This window comes from Homarus americanus, unplaced genomic scaffold (assembly GCF_018991925.1).
Source record: "Homarus americanus isolate GMGI-L3 unplaced genomic scaffold, GMGI_Hamer_2.0 scaffold48406, whole genome shotgun sequence".
Taxonomy (NCBI): domain Eukaryota; kingdom Metazoa; phylum Arthropoda; class Malacostraca; order Decapoda; family Nephropidae; genus Homarus; species Homarus americanus.
The window spans coordinates 1,733,836-1,751,342 of NW_024753828.1; the positions used below are offsets into that span (position 1 = coordinate 1,733,836).

At 35.1% G+C, this 17,507-nt stretch overlaps 1 protein-coding gene across 4 annotated transcripts in view; it reads left to right on the forward strand.

The window, feature by feature from the left end:
• Window positions 1-17,507, forward strand: part of LOC121855569 (protein YIF1B-A-like) — a 42,190-nt gene that overhangs the window by 15,860 nt on the left and 8,823 nt on the right. For all 4 annotated transcript variants that reach the window (XM_042350571.1, XM_042350570.1, XM_042350569.1 and 1 more), the window contains 4 exons: window positions 484-666; window positions 2,914-3,050; window positions 7,308-7,463; window positions 15,457-15,550. In XM_042350571.1, coding sequence (XP_042206505.1) covers window positions 484-666; window positions 2,914-3,050; window positions 7,308-7,463; window positions 15,457-15,550 — 570 coding nt within the window. The remainder of the gene's footprint in view (window positions 1-483; window positions 667-2,913; window positions 3,051-7,307; window positions 7,464-15,456; window positions 15,551-17,507) is intronic.

Consider the following 17,507-nt stretch of genomic DNA (forward strand, 5'->3'; position numbering starts at 1 on the left):
GATTGAACCAAAGAAATATATGCATAGAGAGAGAGTGATCAAAATGGGTGTGGATCCAGGAATATTACTTTTTACAATACAAAATACCTGAGTACAATACTGCATTAAGAAAAAGTATTGGAATTTTCTGATGAAAAGGGGGGGCCCGGACCCCCAGAATCCCCCTGGATCCACCCCTGCAGAAGAGGCAAGCATATGGGTTTATAGAGAAATTGTTCACCAGGCATTCTTTTATGGTTATGAACCTTAGGCACTCTATATGCAAAAGGAAGAAGCACATTCGAAGCAAGAGATAGGATATACTTGATAACACAATGTATGGAGTGAAAAGGACTTTGGGAATAAGAAATACAAAAATAAGAAATGGGAAAATTCAAGAAGAGTCCTGACTGAGCAGAATATGATGGATAAATTTTGTCATAGGAGACCGTAGTTGAACTCATAATAGATTATAACATTATTTTATTTATTTATTTTATGCAGGACCCTCTGGTGGCTAATATGGCAATGCAGTATGGACAGTCTCTAGCTAGTCAGGGCCGGGAGTATGTGGACAAAAAACTGGAGAAGTATGTCAGCATGAGTCAAGTCAAGTATTATTTTGCAGTGGATACACCGTATGTAATGAAGAAACTCCGACTGCTCTTCTTTCCATTTACACATTCGGTGAGTTACAGGGTGAAACAGAAGTGTATTTTATGAGTTGTTTTTTTCTAAATGAACACCACTTTGCAGGTTCTTCATATTGCCAGTGTTTTATTTTTCTGTGGTTTGTTATTCTAGTCGTAGATGTTAGTTTTGTATACTCAAATAAAGGCGTCATGGTGATGTTCTTGAATGAAAATAATACAAGATTTAGCCTAAATATCCAGTTAGAACAGTTTTAGATGCAGGTACCTTCACTACATATAGCCTGTGAGTAAGTACAGTATAGTCTGCATTTACGCGGTCAATTGAACCCGTGGAGGTCCGCGTAAAACGAGAAACGCTTAAACGAAATAACAGAACATGTGGGATTAATTACAGGTAGTAGGTATTAGGCAGCTACCAAACAGGGAGGTACTACCGCCTGGGAAGATATTGGAAGCATAATGTGTTGTCTATGGTAGACCCTGCTGCTATATGGCATCACGAAAATTGTGACCAAGTCCCAGGTTGCTGATCTGACTTTTTGCCTCATTTACACACAATTGCAGGGTCTCAATTGTTTCTCTTACTATTGACAACACAACATATATACTGTATATTGTTTCTCACTAATTTTTTTTTCAATTTGTATTTCTTTATGGTTCTTTATTATTATTATTATTATTATTATTATTATTATTATTATTATTATTATTATTATTATTATTATTATTATTATTATTATATTTTCGCCCCCTTGGCCCTGATGTGGGTCAGTGACCTGTGCCTGGGTGGGCTAATCCCCGTAAAAAAAAAAAAAAATTGAAATAGAGACTGGGCCGACTCCCAAACTCCACTTTTTCCGACACAGTATGTACCTTGTAGTAAAAATAACATCATAATTTTATTATGGTATTTACACACACAGTATCTAAATAAAAAACTACAAATATAAAGGTGTTGAACACTTACGTTAGTAGAAGCGATGGGTCGGCACACGTGGATGGAGGCTGGTTCCGAGGCAGAGGGCAGATTAGTTGCCCTCCGGTGAATCACTTTCACTACTCGCAGAGGTTTGCAGGGCCTCCCAGACAAAACCCTCAAAGTCCATATCCTCACTGTCACTATCACTGACTTGGGCTGGCTGTGGTTGTGGTGGGTTGCGGGCAAAGCAGTCCTTAATACTATGTTGACGACTAGCATGGATGTTGTCGAGATACATCTGGATATACGGCTCCATAACTTTCAACAGATGGTTATTAGACACTTCATACTGATGCTTGTGTGGGTCGTTGTCAAAGATGAGCTTAATTTTCTCCCCCAACTCGATGATTTCTTTCACATAATCATGGCTTGGTCCAGGTAATTCAAGGTTTTTCTGGGGTGGTGGGGGTCCAGCGGAAGCCATTGTGAGGGGAATAGCGGGCACAAGAGAGAACTGTATACGCGGACTGAGAACAATGAGACTGGCCCGGCTAGGTCAGCGACTTCTGGTGGCAGGGCACGTTATGTTACATTAGACCATTACATTAGACAGCTAGCGGCGGAGGGAATGCGTGGGTGGTAAGGATGCGTGGCTCAATCACAGTCTGATACGCCATATGACGTCAGCGATAACATAAGAGCAACCTAATGTTCACCCCTCACCGCGCTGCTTCCCGCGTATGGTCAAGAATGGATCACGTGAGTAAAAAATGACGCGGCGCGTCTGGACCTCTCCAGCCGCTCGCCGCGTAAATGATGAAATGTACCGCGTAATTAAAACATTTCATTCTGGCAAGGCACCGCGTAAATGACCAAACGCGTAAACAAAAACCGCTTAAATCCAGACTATACTGTATCTTGTGTGAACTACTACATTAAGTCACATTCTTCATGCCGTACACATTGGCCTGCAGTTTTTAATTGCACAGGCTGTGCATTTTGTGTATGTTGTCAGGGATTTGAATAAAGACTTGGGTGTAAAGTAAATGCAGTGTGTTTTAGATTTTGCCAAAATTTTATCATTCATTTTGTTACGCCTAACGTAATTAAGAGAATACTGTATGGTTGACATTTTTTGTGTGTTCAAAATAGGATTAACTCAATTTGTACCTATCTTTAAATCTTTCCCCTTTGTTTGCCTCAAGAATATACCTGTATATTGTTCAGTGTGGGTTGAATTTGTTTATAATACAGACTAGATTGTTGTGATGGAAAGAAGTCACCAATCTATTTAGAGGTTGATGTCATACGAGACCTTAGATTAACATGAATTGGTTGTGATAAATCTTTACATGTGTAAAGGATTGGAGTGTGCGGTATGAGCAGGATGAGCCGGTGCAGCCCCGTCATGAGATCAATGCCCCTGACCTCTATATTCCCTTGATGGCTGTAGTGACGTATATCTTAGTGGCTGGACTCTGCTTGGGACTACAGGAAAGGTGGGTTGTATAACTGCATACATATTATTTTTGTGATTGTTAATAGCTTAGCGGAAATTTCTTAATATGTACTGTACTTTGAGTTTTATTAAATTAGTCTATTATATATATATATATATATATATATATATATATATATATATATATATATATATATATATATATATATATATATATATATATATATATATATATATATATATATATATATATATATATATCTTGATAAAATCACACGGGAAAATGGAATCAACGGAGTACCTTAGCTTTCGTCTTTATTCAAGACATCTTGCATAAGTTTAAACTTGCCATATTAAGAGATTCCAGTAAGGGTATGTTTTCAAGTTTTACTTACTACATGCTTGAACAGTAGATATTGGTTGGTTCTGAGTGACGCCTCCACTGCCAGTATCAAATTCCACTATTTTCTTTTTAAATACGATTAGATAGCCTGGGATATTTTATGGAAAGTGATAAATATACTTCATATTATGTAAGATAGTAACCTGGAGAGATTCCTTTTATTCATCAAGTTAAACTTAGGTTCTAGAGCTATTGATGCACTGTACCAACCTGCTTTTACTGTATATGGTCTCTTGAATACCTTTTACATATATGAATGTGCTCATTATCCTTTGTAATATTTTACAGCAGAGTGAGTCATGCAGAATCTTTCTTAATGTCAATGGTTCTTGCAGGCAGTGTTACTTTAATAAACAGTTGCTCATTGTAATTGCCCTTCTGCTGACTTTGAAGAATGGTGGATAATGTTGTCTGTTTTGTATGTGCATGTCTCGGTCTTTTCATATTGCTTTGGGAAATACTGTATGCTGTTTATACTTAATTTACTTTTTCTGTGTATGGTAATTGTTTCAATTTGAAAATCTTCACCTATACTCATAATCAAATTTTGTCCATGTGTGAAATGATGAGATGTAGACATGTTACAAGTGTTGGACAAACTGGATAAGGTGTACTGAGGTTGTATGAATGTATTGAGAGATTGGGGAGTGAAAGATATGTCAACAGAATGTATAATTCAGGAATGGATGGTAATAGGGAGACAGGGAACCAAAAAGGATGTACTGTAGAAAGAAAAGGGTGAATGATGCATTAAATGTGAATGGGATAGATAACCAGGAAGCAGAAGAGTCCTTGAATGACATAGGAGTGTTGAATTTAGTGGGTTAATGGGATGGATGGATGATGTGAAGTTGTATGAAGCAGTAGGAATAAACCAAATAGGTTTTTTTAAGAGAACGCCATCACAAAGCTCACCTGTTACAGCAGTAAGTGATAATTGATCACTAAAATATTTGGGGTCTAGGAGTAATTGATAACCAAGATGTGTGAGAAAGGTTCTGCATGCATTGCGCTGTTATTTTAGTAGAAAGGAAATGGCATTCATATGATACAATTAATTGACATTATGTTCTTTGGAGTATACATTATGTTTCTTCTGAGTTCTTCATATTGTAAGTCAAGGCATGAATAATGTAAAGTTCAGTTGCTCGCACATGTAATGTTCCTCACCTCACAGGCTACTCAGTACATGTGGCAACACTGCAGTGATACTCAAAGTTCCCCACTCCATCCCCCCCAACCATCCCCAGTTGGGTACCTTGACTATCTTTGCAGAGTTGCCACATGTACCGAGTCATGTGTGAGGTGAGGAACAATACATATGTGAGCAACTGTACATTTATTTACATCATAAAGGTAATCTGTTAATTTTGTGTACAGTTGCTGGGACTGCGACCTGAAGTACACCAGGTAAACTTGTAGTACTGTATCTGTTCTCCTCTCCTGGTTAATACATTTTTGAGATTGATGTCCCCTGTTTGTAATGAATTTGTTCTTATATATTCTTGAGGAGTGAAAATATCCCAAACTTAAACCTCACATCAGATGTCAATATTGTCTGTGAATCTGTATGTTTTGTTAAAAATGTATGTCCACTGGGAGTTTTGAAGTGTTCACAGTATAGACCTGTTTTAACTAACTCCAGTACAGTACAGGTATTTCATAATCAGCCTAAAACTTGTAATCTAACAATAAGATTTATTAACAGTTTTAAACTTTTGAACTTAAATAAATATTTTGTTGCTTGAAACCTACTAATATTATTTTAACTTGGTAACTATTTTTTTACCTAGTATTTTTAGGTTACTTACTGTAGTCACCTGGTGTGTGTAATGTAGCAGCTTTGTAACCACTTGTAATATGCATTTTCCTAACAAGTGTATGAATAGAATAATTAGAAACGTTTATTCTATTATTAATCTTACAGAAACTTCCTCCATTGTTGTATTAGGGAAAGTGTTTTTTTTTGTGATTTTACTTATACTGTACAGTATATTGACATAGTAAACATACTGAGAGGAGATAATTATTTTAAGAACTTTTGCAGTTGGTTTGCTTGCCTCTTTGAGTGTGCTGGCTGTCAACTGCTCAAATTATTACGGCCATAGCATTGTTTCTGGTGGTGTAGTAGGGAGTGGAGTGACCCATGTGGTGTTATATGGTACGGTAGTATTGGGTCATGGAGTCGACCCATGGCATGCCTCTTTGGTGTTTATATCTTCTGTCATCATCTCTAGGTTGTAGGACATCTTTTTCTTGTCATTAAGCAGTCATTTGGTCATTGGCGTGTGATGTGATGTGCGTTTGAAAACCTTAAACACGTTGAGAATTAGACATCGTATATGCAAGGTTTTGTGGGCGGTTGTATAATTTTTACACCCGGAAATGCAGCTTAAACCTTCTTCATTTGAGTAGTCAGCTCTTATGCATATACAGTATAAAAAACTGTGAAATTAATACTCACCACTGCATAGATGTGTATGTTGCTCAGAAGATACTTTATTGTTCATTATTGAAAAGTACCTGTATATAAATACTGATTTTGGAATCGAGTAATGTTCTATCAGTAGAATAATAGGCAACACAATTATACCCATATACAGTTAACCATAGTTGTATAGTCACTGGTTGGTAAATTTATTGAAGATGATCAGTTGGGGAAACACTGTCAACCACCACAGCAGTGCCTTGTACCTGTGTTGTGTATGGAAGAAAGGGAAGCTTTACTGGACACTACTTTTAGATATTACAGTAGTTAAATTAATGACAAGCAATTAAGTTCAGTAAAATTCATCTTGTGATGATTGATATCTGCTTCTGACAGTAGGGGAGCTGACCTGAACTGATGAGAGTTCAACTAAGAACTTAAAGTGCTGTAGATGCATTAATATGTGGGGTATTATCTCTTGTCTTTTTATTTCAGGAAATATCAAACCAGTGTTATTGTATATGATATTTTGTCTAATTAATATCACTAGCCTTTGGGCTGACTGAGAGATGGATGAAACGATTAAAAAAAAAAAATTTACACATGTAATTATTACAGAAAGTTTGTTCACAAGTGATATACAGTAATATCTCCGTTAGCCGTAATCCCTCAAACCCGGAATTCTCCGATAGCCGGAATTGAAATTATCTCGGAAAATCGTTCCCAAAGCCGAAATTTTCCAGGAAATTTTGGTTTTGGAAACGATTTTCCGGGAAATTCTGAAAAAAAATTTCCCGATGGCTGGAAAAATCCATGGATGGGGGATATTATTTCGGGTTCAAGAGATGATGTAATGGGCAATTTCTGGAACTTCCAAGAACATTTTTCTATTACCCGGAAAATTCTAGAACATTCCTAGGATGGGGGATATTTTCCGGGTTCGAGAGATGATGCAATGGGCAATTTCTGGAACGTCCAAGAACATTTTTCCCTTACCCGGAAAATTCCGAGAATGAGGGATTTTTTCTGGCTTTAAGAGAGTCGTTTTGTTACCAGGAAATCTCTGATTCCCGGAAATGCTCTGCACCAATTGTTCCGGCTAACGGAGATATCACTGTATTTGTAAAAGGTGCGATGATTACTGTATAACAAAGTGACTTTCCACTCCACAGCAAATTTTGTCAATTATTATCTACCTTTGTTAGTTCCAAGGGGACAATTACCCCTTTAATGAGCCCCTGCCCCTTCAACATTCAGGGACTTTTTTGTTATGAGATTTGAAAAAACCTGATGTTATGTGGTTATAGTTTTTGTATTTTTTTAATATAGTTTTTAATAGTTGTAGTATTGTAGAAACTTGTGTTTACAGTGGTATTGCTATTCTGTATGATGGTATTATGTAATTTTATGTAACTGAGTGCTTGCGTGAGAGCAGAGGAAAACTGTATTTATTATGTTTCTTCTAGATTTTCACCTGATGTGCTGGGCATGCAGGCAAGTTCTGCTCTGGTGTGGCTGGTGCTGGAAATATTTGTTATCTTTGCCACCCTGTATGTAACAGCTATACAGACACACATCAAATCATTGGACCTATTAGCATTTTCCTCGTACAAATATGTTGGGTGAGTATTATCCAGTTTTATAACCAGGATCAGTGATACCATACTGTGTTTGTTAAGGCCAAATAGTAGTCATTGTAGTTATAAGGTTTACATAATATATCATCACCGAAAGTGGTCATCATTCTGAAGTATATAATTCCAACTCACACTCATTGCTCTCTGTCCTTAATTTTTATCTGTTAATATTTAATTCTGTATTTGTGGTCTACCTCTTTACTTTTCCATCCTCCAATATGAAATCTTATACTTCTTTTTCCCATCCTTAAGTATTACTAAATCAAAACAATCTTTCCATTTATATATATTGTACGTACAGTAAAGCCTCCAATAACAACAGTTTGACCAACAATTTTTCATATTTAAAACCCTAGTTAATTTAGGACCCAATTCAATTTATGTCCTTATTTCATTCGTATTTACGACCAATATATATTTAAAAAACAAAAACAAAAAACTTACGTTTTCATATGAATAATAACTAAATTCCGATGTATTATAAAAACAAAATGAATGTAAAAATTAGAGCGCCTTGGCATAAGCTACCCTTCCTATTAATTGGTAAACAACAGTAGGAGCTTGGTGGGCCTTTTGTTTTCAAGCATCTGGAAATGGAGACAGGAGAAAAACTTTCTTCAGGTTTCTTACAGCATTTTTGCATCACTATTCAACATGAGCAAGAGAGCAAGTGATGGTAGTGTTGTTTCAAAAGCTAATAGAAAGTGTATAAGCAGCGAGAAACTAGTTAGCTGAGAAACTAGATGTGTTAAAAGCGATATGAAAAGGTGAGAGGTCTGTGGATATTATATGGAGCAGGCAATGAACATATTTTCTGAAGTGGATCCATTAACAGAACAAAGCATAAAAATTTAAATAAATGCAAATGGCCTCTACATAAAAATGTATAATGAGAAAAGAAAGCAGCTGTGCAAGGTTCTTTCGACAGCTTTATTATTCTGAAGGCCTAAACCATCAACTTCAGCTACACCATCAAATTCAGCATCATAAGCAGCTTCAACATCAACTTCAGATTCAGTGACTGTTTCAGCAACAGCTTTATGGAAAGCTACAGCTTCATCAGAGTTGAACCTACAGCTTCAGCCAGAGTTGAACCTGATGACCGTCATCAAGTAAAAACTTCGCACAATATTCATTAGCTGTCCTTATGTTTTAGACTTTACCACCATTGGTAAGTAGAATTTTTTTTTTACATTAAGTAAATATTATTTAAAAACATATATGAACAGCAAATAAGTGTTCTTTCATATTCATATGTAGAGAAATGATATATTTTCACATATACGCACTTACTGTTCATAGTTGGCGTTCCCAATCGTCTTGCTTTATTTCTTTACCATTGTGGTTAGCTACTTGCTACTTCTAGTGTTCTATTTATTAACATTAAATAACATTACTTAAACATACATGCAGGTATTCAATTTTTTAAAATTAACGTCACTACAGCTACAACCAGGGTCTTATTTTCTTCAGTTTCTTATGTAGAACCATAGTCACTCACGAAAACAATGCGTCTTGTCTCCTTGTGTATGTTTAATATTCTCGTATTATTAATGAATTGCATTGTTCATTTCACATATATAAACGTTAATTCAATCAAATACTTATTCAGTAATAAACAATAATGAATCTTTTTATATATTCTTAAGATAAATGACTATGTTTCCTTACAGTTGTATGCGTATACATTGGCTTCACTATCAGTCTCACTATTTCTTTAATATCAGTGGTTACTTCTACTGTACATTAAATAACATTAATTAAAACATACATATTTTTTACAATATGTAAGTGGAAAACGATCTTCCTCAGTTACCGCTGCTAACTCTTCTCTTGTTTGCTGGTGAGGATAACACTTAGGGTGGTTGGGCAGAGGTGAAGCAGCAGCTGCTACCCGGGTCTGACCGGTTCAACCAACGCCATACAGTCATTATCTAGCTACCCGCTGTTCGTCCAAATTCTGGCTGTGATCTCATCATAGGTCCTGGACTCGATGGGCTGTCCCCTAGGCCTTCACTTATCGAATGTCCATTCTCTGGTCATCTACCACATACCACGACTGTCATTCATCTCATTTCCATCTGTGCTCCCGTGTTTCTCCTGCCATTTCAAGGCGTCCGGCTCGAGTGTGGAGTTGAATGGGCCTTCCTACCTAGTGTGGATCACCGTGTTCCAGAACCTTTAGGGCTACTGCCGTGGAAATATCTGTTCATTGTTTTATTCTATCGGTTGTTGACTCCCATTAATTGTTTGATTCTATTAATTGCTGACTCCCCATTAAATATTTGCTCCTTTTATTTTTTACTTCCATTAATTGTTTGACTCCATTAACTGTTGACTGCCTTAATTGTTTGACTCCATAATTGTTACTTGATGTTTGTTGAGTGGTGTCAGAGTTTTGTGTTATATTTTTTATCGTAAAGAGATATCAATCTCAAAGCGGTTTGTTTGCTATTCCTCAGAAAACCATGGCCTTGATTTTCCTTTATTAAGAACCTGATTAGTCTGGTAAGGATTTCTATCCCTAATTTCCGAGCTTGACACAATAATTTTACTCCAACAACAACAACAACAAGGTGCTTATTTTCTTCAGTTTCAGATGGATAACTGACATTTTGGTTAATAACACAGACAACAATGTCGTCTCGTATCCTCTTGTGTGTTTTAATATTCTACGTATTATTAATGAATTGTATTGTTCATTTTCTCATATATAAAGATTAATTCAATCAAATACATATTCAGTAATAAACAATAATGAATCTTTTGTACATATTCTGAAAAAAATAAATGACTCGTTATCCTTAAATGCGCACGTTTATGTTGGCGTTCCCAATCCATCTTTTTTTTCTTTGCCATTAGTAGTTAGCTACTTCTGTTGTTCCATTTATTAACATTAAATAACATTACTTAAAACTATATATATAATTTTTTACATTAATTTTACTACAGCTACAACCAGGATCTTATTTTCTTCATTTTCTCGTGTAGAACTATCGTCCCGAACTCCCTGCTGTAAACATAACGAAACAATGGCGTCCCATCTCCTCTTGTTGACCATATTATTATTCATTTATATTGTATCTTAAGGTGCATTCAAACATTATTTAAGAATATAGTTTGCAATTTTCATTAATTGTATTGTTTTGGAAAAGGGTAAAAGTCACACAAAAGATATGAAAAGGTTACACTTGGGAACACATCTCATTATTATTGCTTTATTTTAATGGTAATTAATGATTCGCGATACGATGATTCACCTTACACTGCAATATTGGAGGACACATTAACATCGTTATTAGAGGCTTTACTGTATCCTTTTTACCATTACTGCTCTTTACTATACATCTTTTATTCTGCTACAGTACTCGTAATTTTCTACCACTTAATTTGTTTTCATACTGCAGCAATTATATAATTTTGTATCTCCTAAAATCACCAAAAAACATTCTTATCAATGGATTTCAATGGAAGTTTATACCAGATTTGCTAAAAATACCTTACTTAATTTTATTCACTTAATTCATTTCACTATGAGTTCTGTCACTGTGTAAGATGTTACACTATAATTAACATTTTGGTATCAGAATGTTAGCACTCTGGTGGCTAAAGTTAGATTAGAAGGTATCCTCCAAATTATTAAGTTCCAATGGTTAATGTTATGATAGTGAATTGTTAAGGCAGTGAGGTTAAAGTCCAAAGTAGAAATGGAATCTTGTCTCTTGCTTGAAGTCATTGAGTTCAGATACCATAATATTATCCTTTTAAATTTTTACGATGACGACATAATTGAAATTATTTCCTTGTAACTTTCTCCTCTCAGATATTCGCATTCTCAATGGCTTCTTGATCAGGGCTTTGCAGTGGAAATTATTGGGAGAAGTGTAAATATGAGTTGAACTTTTATTTTTGCTTTTATTTGGGGTAATCATCCTCTTATCATATACAGTAAGTCCTTGCTAATGTCGTGGTTCCGTTCTTGAAAACCACAGCGTTAATGGAAACAACGTTATCGGAATCAATTTTCCTATAAAAATAGATAAAAACGGAGTTACGTTCCCAGCTACCATTTGCCCCATAAAATCCATTGCATATACAGAAATTCAGTGTAATTTTATAGAAAATAGAGTATATATTTATATATATATATATATATATATATATATATACAGGGTATGCTATAACGAATCTAATTGGTTCTAGAACCTCGTTTCATAGGATTAATCCGCTCAGGCCCCCAAATACAACCACTTAACACTGAAAAATTTCTGTGAAATTGTAAAAAATACGGTATTTTATCTTACCTTAGTGTTGTTCAGCATGACAGGAGGCAGAGGAGGAGGGGAGGAGAGAATTATGGAGAAGAGGTGGAAGGAGGAGTCATCCTTCCTAGCCCTCTTTGGTGACTGTCTTACAGGCACTTTGTCTGTTTATTTATAATTTCTTTCTTAGTTTTAAGGGTTATTAGTTTTCACTCGCTTTTGACGATTCAGTGTTATAATTGTACACTTGTATAACAAAATAGTTATAAAAATAACACGAATTTACATCAAAAGACGAAATTTCAACAAGTTCAGTGGTGCACTGACTAATAATGAACCAATATGGCGCCCGACTTTTGCTGTGAGCCGCGTACAACAATATCTTATGCGCCAGACGAAATAGTCCCGTATTCATCCGCTGCTCGTTGTAGGAGTTATGCTCATATAGCATTCTCAATTTGATAGGTAAAATCGTTCAAGTAGGAATATTCAGAGAGAACTGCTCATAGCATACCCACTGTATATATATATATATATATATATATATATATATATATATATATATATATATATATATATATATATATATATATATATATATATATATATATATATATATATATATATATATATATATATATATATATATATATATATATATATAAATCATTTTTGTATTGTGCTTATTGATGGGCGGAGGTGGTGGAGCGAGTGTGGTGGTGGGGTAGTGAGGAGGAGGATGTGAGTCACTGAGACTTCCATTTTTGTAGCAAGTGATCATAGTATTGGATGGATATATTTTCAGCCTGCTCACTGTCCTCTGGTGGATTGTAGGGAAAGAGGCTGAACATATTCTCTTTTGAGTGGATCATGCTGGGCTTATATTTAGGCCTAAAAGATACTGATTGATAACCATAATTTGAGAATCAGTTATTGATTAATCTTTTGATTAATCTCAGTAGAAAGGATTTATTGTAATGTTTGAAACAATAATTTTGATGTTACTTTTCAATTTCAGTACTTGAGTACTTATGAATGAGACACTTTTTTTTTAACTTAAGTATGTGTATATATATATATATATATATATATATATATATATATATATATATATATATATATATATATATATATATATATATATATATATATATATATATGCCTCTCCAGTATGTTGTTTTCTGCCTTTCCTTTGGTCTTTATTCTGCTGACACTCCTTTATCTCAATACAATTTGCTTCTCTGCTTCTCCATCTTCTAGTTTCCATTGTACCTGTATAAATCATCGTGAACCTATCAACATCAAGCATTTCACATGTCCATGATATTGTAATATGCTCACATATGCTCCCATCACTGTGTATCTCCAAGGACTTATAACCCCTTGTATGCACATATTTTGTTTATCACTGTTCTTCCCTTTGTACATGTTATTAATAGTACTGGGTATTCAAATATTGCTCTAATAATTCTCTTCCTCCATAGAGCATCCACTATGACATTTTCCTCTATAAAAGGCTATAAGATTAATAGTTAGTTCCATAATGAGTTATACCATACTTAGCCTGTATTAATAATATTGAATATGCAAGTCTTGTATTGATTTACAGGCAGTCTCTGAGTTACAAACACTTGCACTTACGAATGGGATCCTGTTACAGTACATTCGTCGCAAAAATCTTTAATTAAAATCCCTTTTTTTTTTACATTACTTTCATTATTCTTTATTGTTTAACATCACTTTATTTACCGTGTTTACATTATTTGTTGTGTATGGGATACAGTACCTTATTACTGTTTTTTTTAGCAGGGTTGTATCTAAAATCTAATTTTTTGCATCACACTCTGACCGTGCAAAAAAATTTTCCTACAAGTCTGTTTTCCGCAAATCCGTGCTTTTTCATGGGCATTCCCCAATTACCCTTGTAGTGTACTGTACTATGTTATCACTTATCTGTGCTCATATGAGTTGAAATGAAAATAAAATCATTGCAATACTCTAATGTGGCTTAGAAATAAATAAAAAGTAATACAAAACTATAAACTAAGAAAAATGAAGAGCATGGGTGTGTATGTGTGGGAAGTGAACACACACGTTTAGGCAGTGGGCTGTAACTACGTCGTTGACTCACCAGCCCAGCAGCCACCCGCACTCCCTCCCCCTGATGTGATGTCATGGTATACACTCATCGCAGCTGCAGCCACATGTCTCTTGACTCAGCTGGGTGGTTGCCTGGCTGAACTGTGTCACATCGCCCAGAGGATGGTTTGAGTGTGAGAGGAGCTATTTTTATACACAGTACTGTACAGTATATAAAATGTGCTTTTGTAATTTATGATAAGCTATGTATCAATTTTATTGTTTATCATCGCATTTTTTTTTCATTTTTGACATGCAATATGAAATTTGTTCAAATTAGGCTAACCCCATTGGTCACTAAATTGTTTGACTCAGAACCACATCATTAATATAGAGTGGAATAATTATTGAAGAACTGTCCAATAAATATGGTATTGAAGCATAAGTTTTTGAACAGTAAAGATTTATGTTATACAATTAATTACTGTAGATTTAGCTTTTTAGCAAATAATTAGAAAATATTCCTATGATTTTTAATGCTTATTCCACATATACTTGCCTTTTGAAATTCGGCCATGGTTGGATACCAATTGGCACTAATTTGTGAGCTCAGGCTGTACTTTACATTTTTTAGCATTACCTGTACTTCATTTACATTATTAGGTGGTACAGCGATAACGCACATAACTCTCACCAATATGTCAAGGGCTCGAGCCTCTGCCCAGACACACGGGAGAAGGGTGTTATCTAGTGTGACCTGGTCCCTGGTTTCCTCCTATACTAACGCTGGATAGACGACCCAAATGGCTAGTAAGCTGATAAGTGGTGAAAATTATATACAGTACGCCCAGATAATTCGCGGATTTTTATTTCACGGTCCTTTATTATTCGTGGATGACACCCTGGATGTACCCTAGTATGTCTAAGGGTAGTTTTAAAGTTGCTGGCATTTTCGTGGCCAGGACAGGGAGCCATTTGTTCTAGAGACAGTAATTTTCTTTACCTGTATTGTATATATGTGTATGTGTGTGTGTAGACACACACATACAAATAAATAATAATGGGAAAAATCCTCTCGCAAATAATCAGAAAAAATTTATTAAAAATGTTGAGTCTACCCTCAACTCCATTCCATGCTTTGTTATTAATAGAGTACAGAGTAGACTTGAGGGTAGACTCAACATTTTTAATAATTTTTTTCTTATAATTTGTGAGAGAATTTTCCCATTATTATTTATTTGTATGTGTGTGTCTGCACACACAGACACACACACATACAGTATTAACAATACAGGTAAAAGAAATAATTGTCCTAAGGGCAAACACATAAAGGGATTTGGTGATTCGTGGCCATTTTGTGAACCTAACCTCGGCGAATATGAAGGGCATGCTGTATTATTTTCATTATTTGTTATGTATGGGATATTATTGTTGTTTTGTTTGGGCAGGGTTGTGCTTTAACCTAACCTAAACTATGGAATTAACACTGTTCCGACTTTCAAATGGGGTCCAGGAACATAATCCGTTCGTAACTCGGGGACTGCCTATGCGGTACTTTGTAAATACTGTATGTATGGGTTATATATTTACAGTACAGTATATATACTCATATGTTCTGGTTTCTTTTTATTTTCCAGAATGATTGTTGCTCTGTTGGCTGGGTTAGTGATGCAAAGTTTGGGTTATTACTGTGTTCTCGCATACTCCAGCTTTAGCCTCGTTGTTTTCATGGTAAGTTGGACTTTTACTGTAGTTTGTTTAGAGTGACTGTTGGGACCCCAGAATGTAATCTCATTTCCACCTTAGATGGAGTTGACTTCTGTTTTATGATATATACAGTCTGTGGGTCTGACAGAACATAAACCTGTAGATAAAGTGGGATCTACTGTAGGGGTGTTTCCCATGAGGATTGATTATTATATCATGAAGAATATGTGAGCATCTTCTGAAGTAACCTCACCTTTAGGGTGTTTGAGGGGTTCATTATGTCTTTTGCATTCATATAATTTCTTTGTTTGACCATAAATTTGACTTGAAATAAAAATGTATAATTTTGACCTTATTCTCCAGACTGGTATAGTTAACGAAATTGAAGTTAAAACTATCTTTTTCCGATGATTCTTGATAGTGTTATGAACGAATTTGTCCTTCATCTCTGTTTCTGATATAAAGCTCTGAATCTACATATTTGTTATAAAATTCAAGGTAAAAAGTGTTCAAAACTAAAAAAAACATTGAAAAATAGTTTTGAACCAAACTTAACCTAACCTAACCTAACTATGGGGCTCCACAGTCGTTTGATGTTCTAGGTGTGTACGAGCATACATAATAAAATTTTAAATATCTAGCTTACACGTAATTTGTGCCAGAAATGCCACTGAAGAAGTGTTTTAGAATTGTCAAAATTACTGATTGCAACTATAAAATTCCTGATACAGTGACCCCTCGTTTAACGAACGCCTCGGTTAATGAAATTTCGGTTAACGAACTGCCTTCCATAAGGATCTTCAATTCGGTTAACGAACAAAAATTCGGTTAACGAATTTCTTACGAACCGACCTCAATATGTTTTCTCTTGCACTGACCGGGCAACCAGCTTTAGCATCAGTCCGCCAATACATTAATCGGTTCTAGGGCTTAAATTCCTTGCTATTTTAGTAAATATCAAGAAGTTTATACTATTCAATAATTTTAAAAGTTTAATATTAAATTTTTTAGTCATTTTAAATTGAACACAGCAAACAGGAGTTAGTCTCTCTCTGTTTTCACTGGAGGTAACATCTTGCTTGAGACTCTCTTCAACTAAACGCTTTTTTTCTGTGTTTCCAAGCAAATTATTGGTCATTTTGAAATATATTTTACATATTGACAATATATAATGCAGTGCAGTGTTGATTTAAAGAAAATAATCTTGAATTACACCAGAGAGCTAAAATTTTATGGGTGAAATGGCACCATGGGGTGACTTCTCTTCCACCCCAATGCCTTCTCTTCTTCCTTCTCCTCCACCCCCATTCTAAATCCCATCATCATCCAGGAGCCTTCTACATACACACCTCAAAGTAAGTGAACTTTTCTACCATTTTTGTTGAATTTAGGAAATTTTCGGTGAGCTGGAACCAATTACCCAAAACCCATTGAAACAATGGTTTCGGTTAACGAACTTTTCGGTTAACGAACGACCTTCTGGAACGGATTGAGTTCGTTAACGGAGGGGTCTCTGTACTGGAGTCAATAAAATCATTTCTAATTTAGTTAAGAAACACCATTATTTTATCAAAATAACCCTGAATACTTTATCTAAAAGTTTGGTTAAATAAATGTTTAAAAAAATATCTATATGATATAGTTGTGAATGGAGCTGTGTGTTACAGCAAAAACAGTGGTATTTTTCATGAGTCTAAATGACACATCTTACAGGACCTGTATTTATTTACACAAACACCACTGTACATACAATATTATTCATAGTGTAAACAAAATAATGTATATACGACTGTATAGTACTACTATACATACTGTACTCACCAGCAGATCCTGTCATCTTTTTCCAAGAATAGGCAGACATTTCACTTAGCTGACTGTAATAGGCAGACACTTCACTTAGCTGACTGTAATAGGCAGACACTTCACTTAGCTGACTGTAATAGGCAGACACTTCACTTAGCTGACTGTAATATACATAACT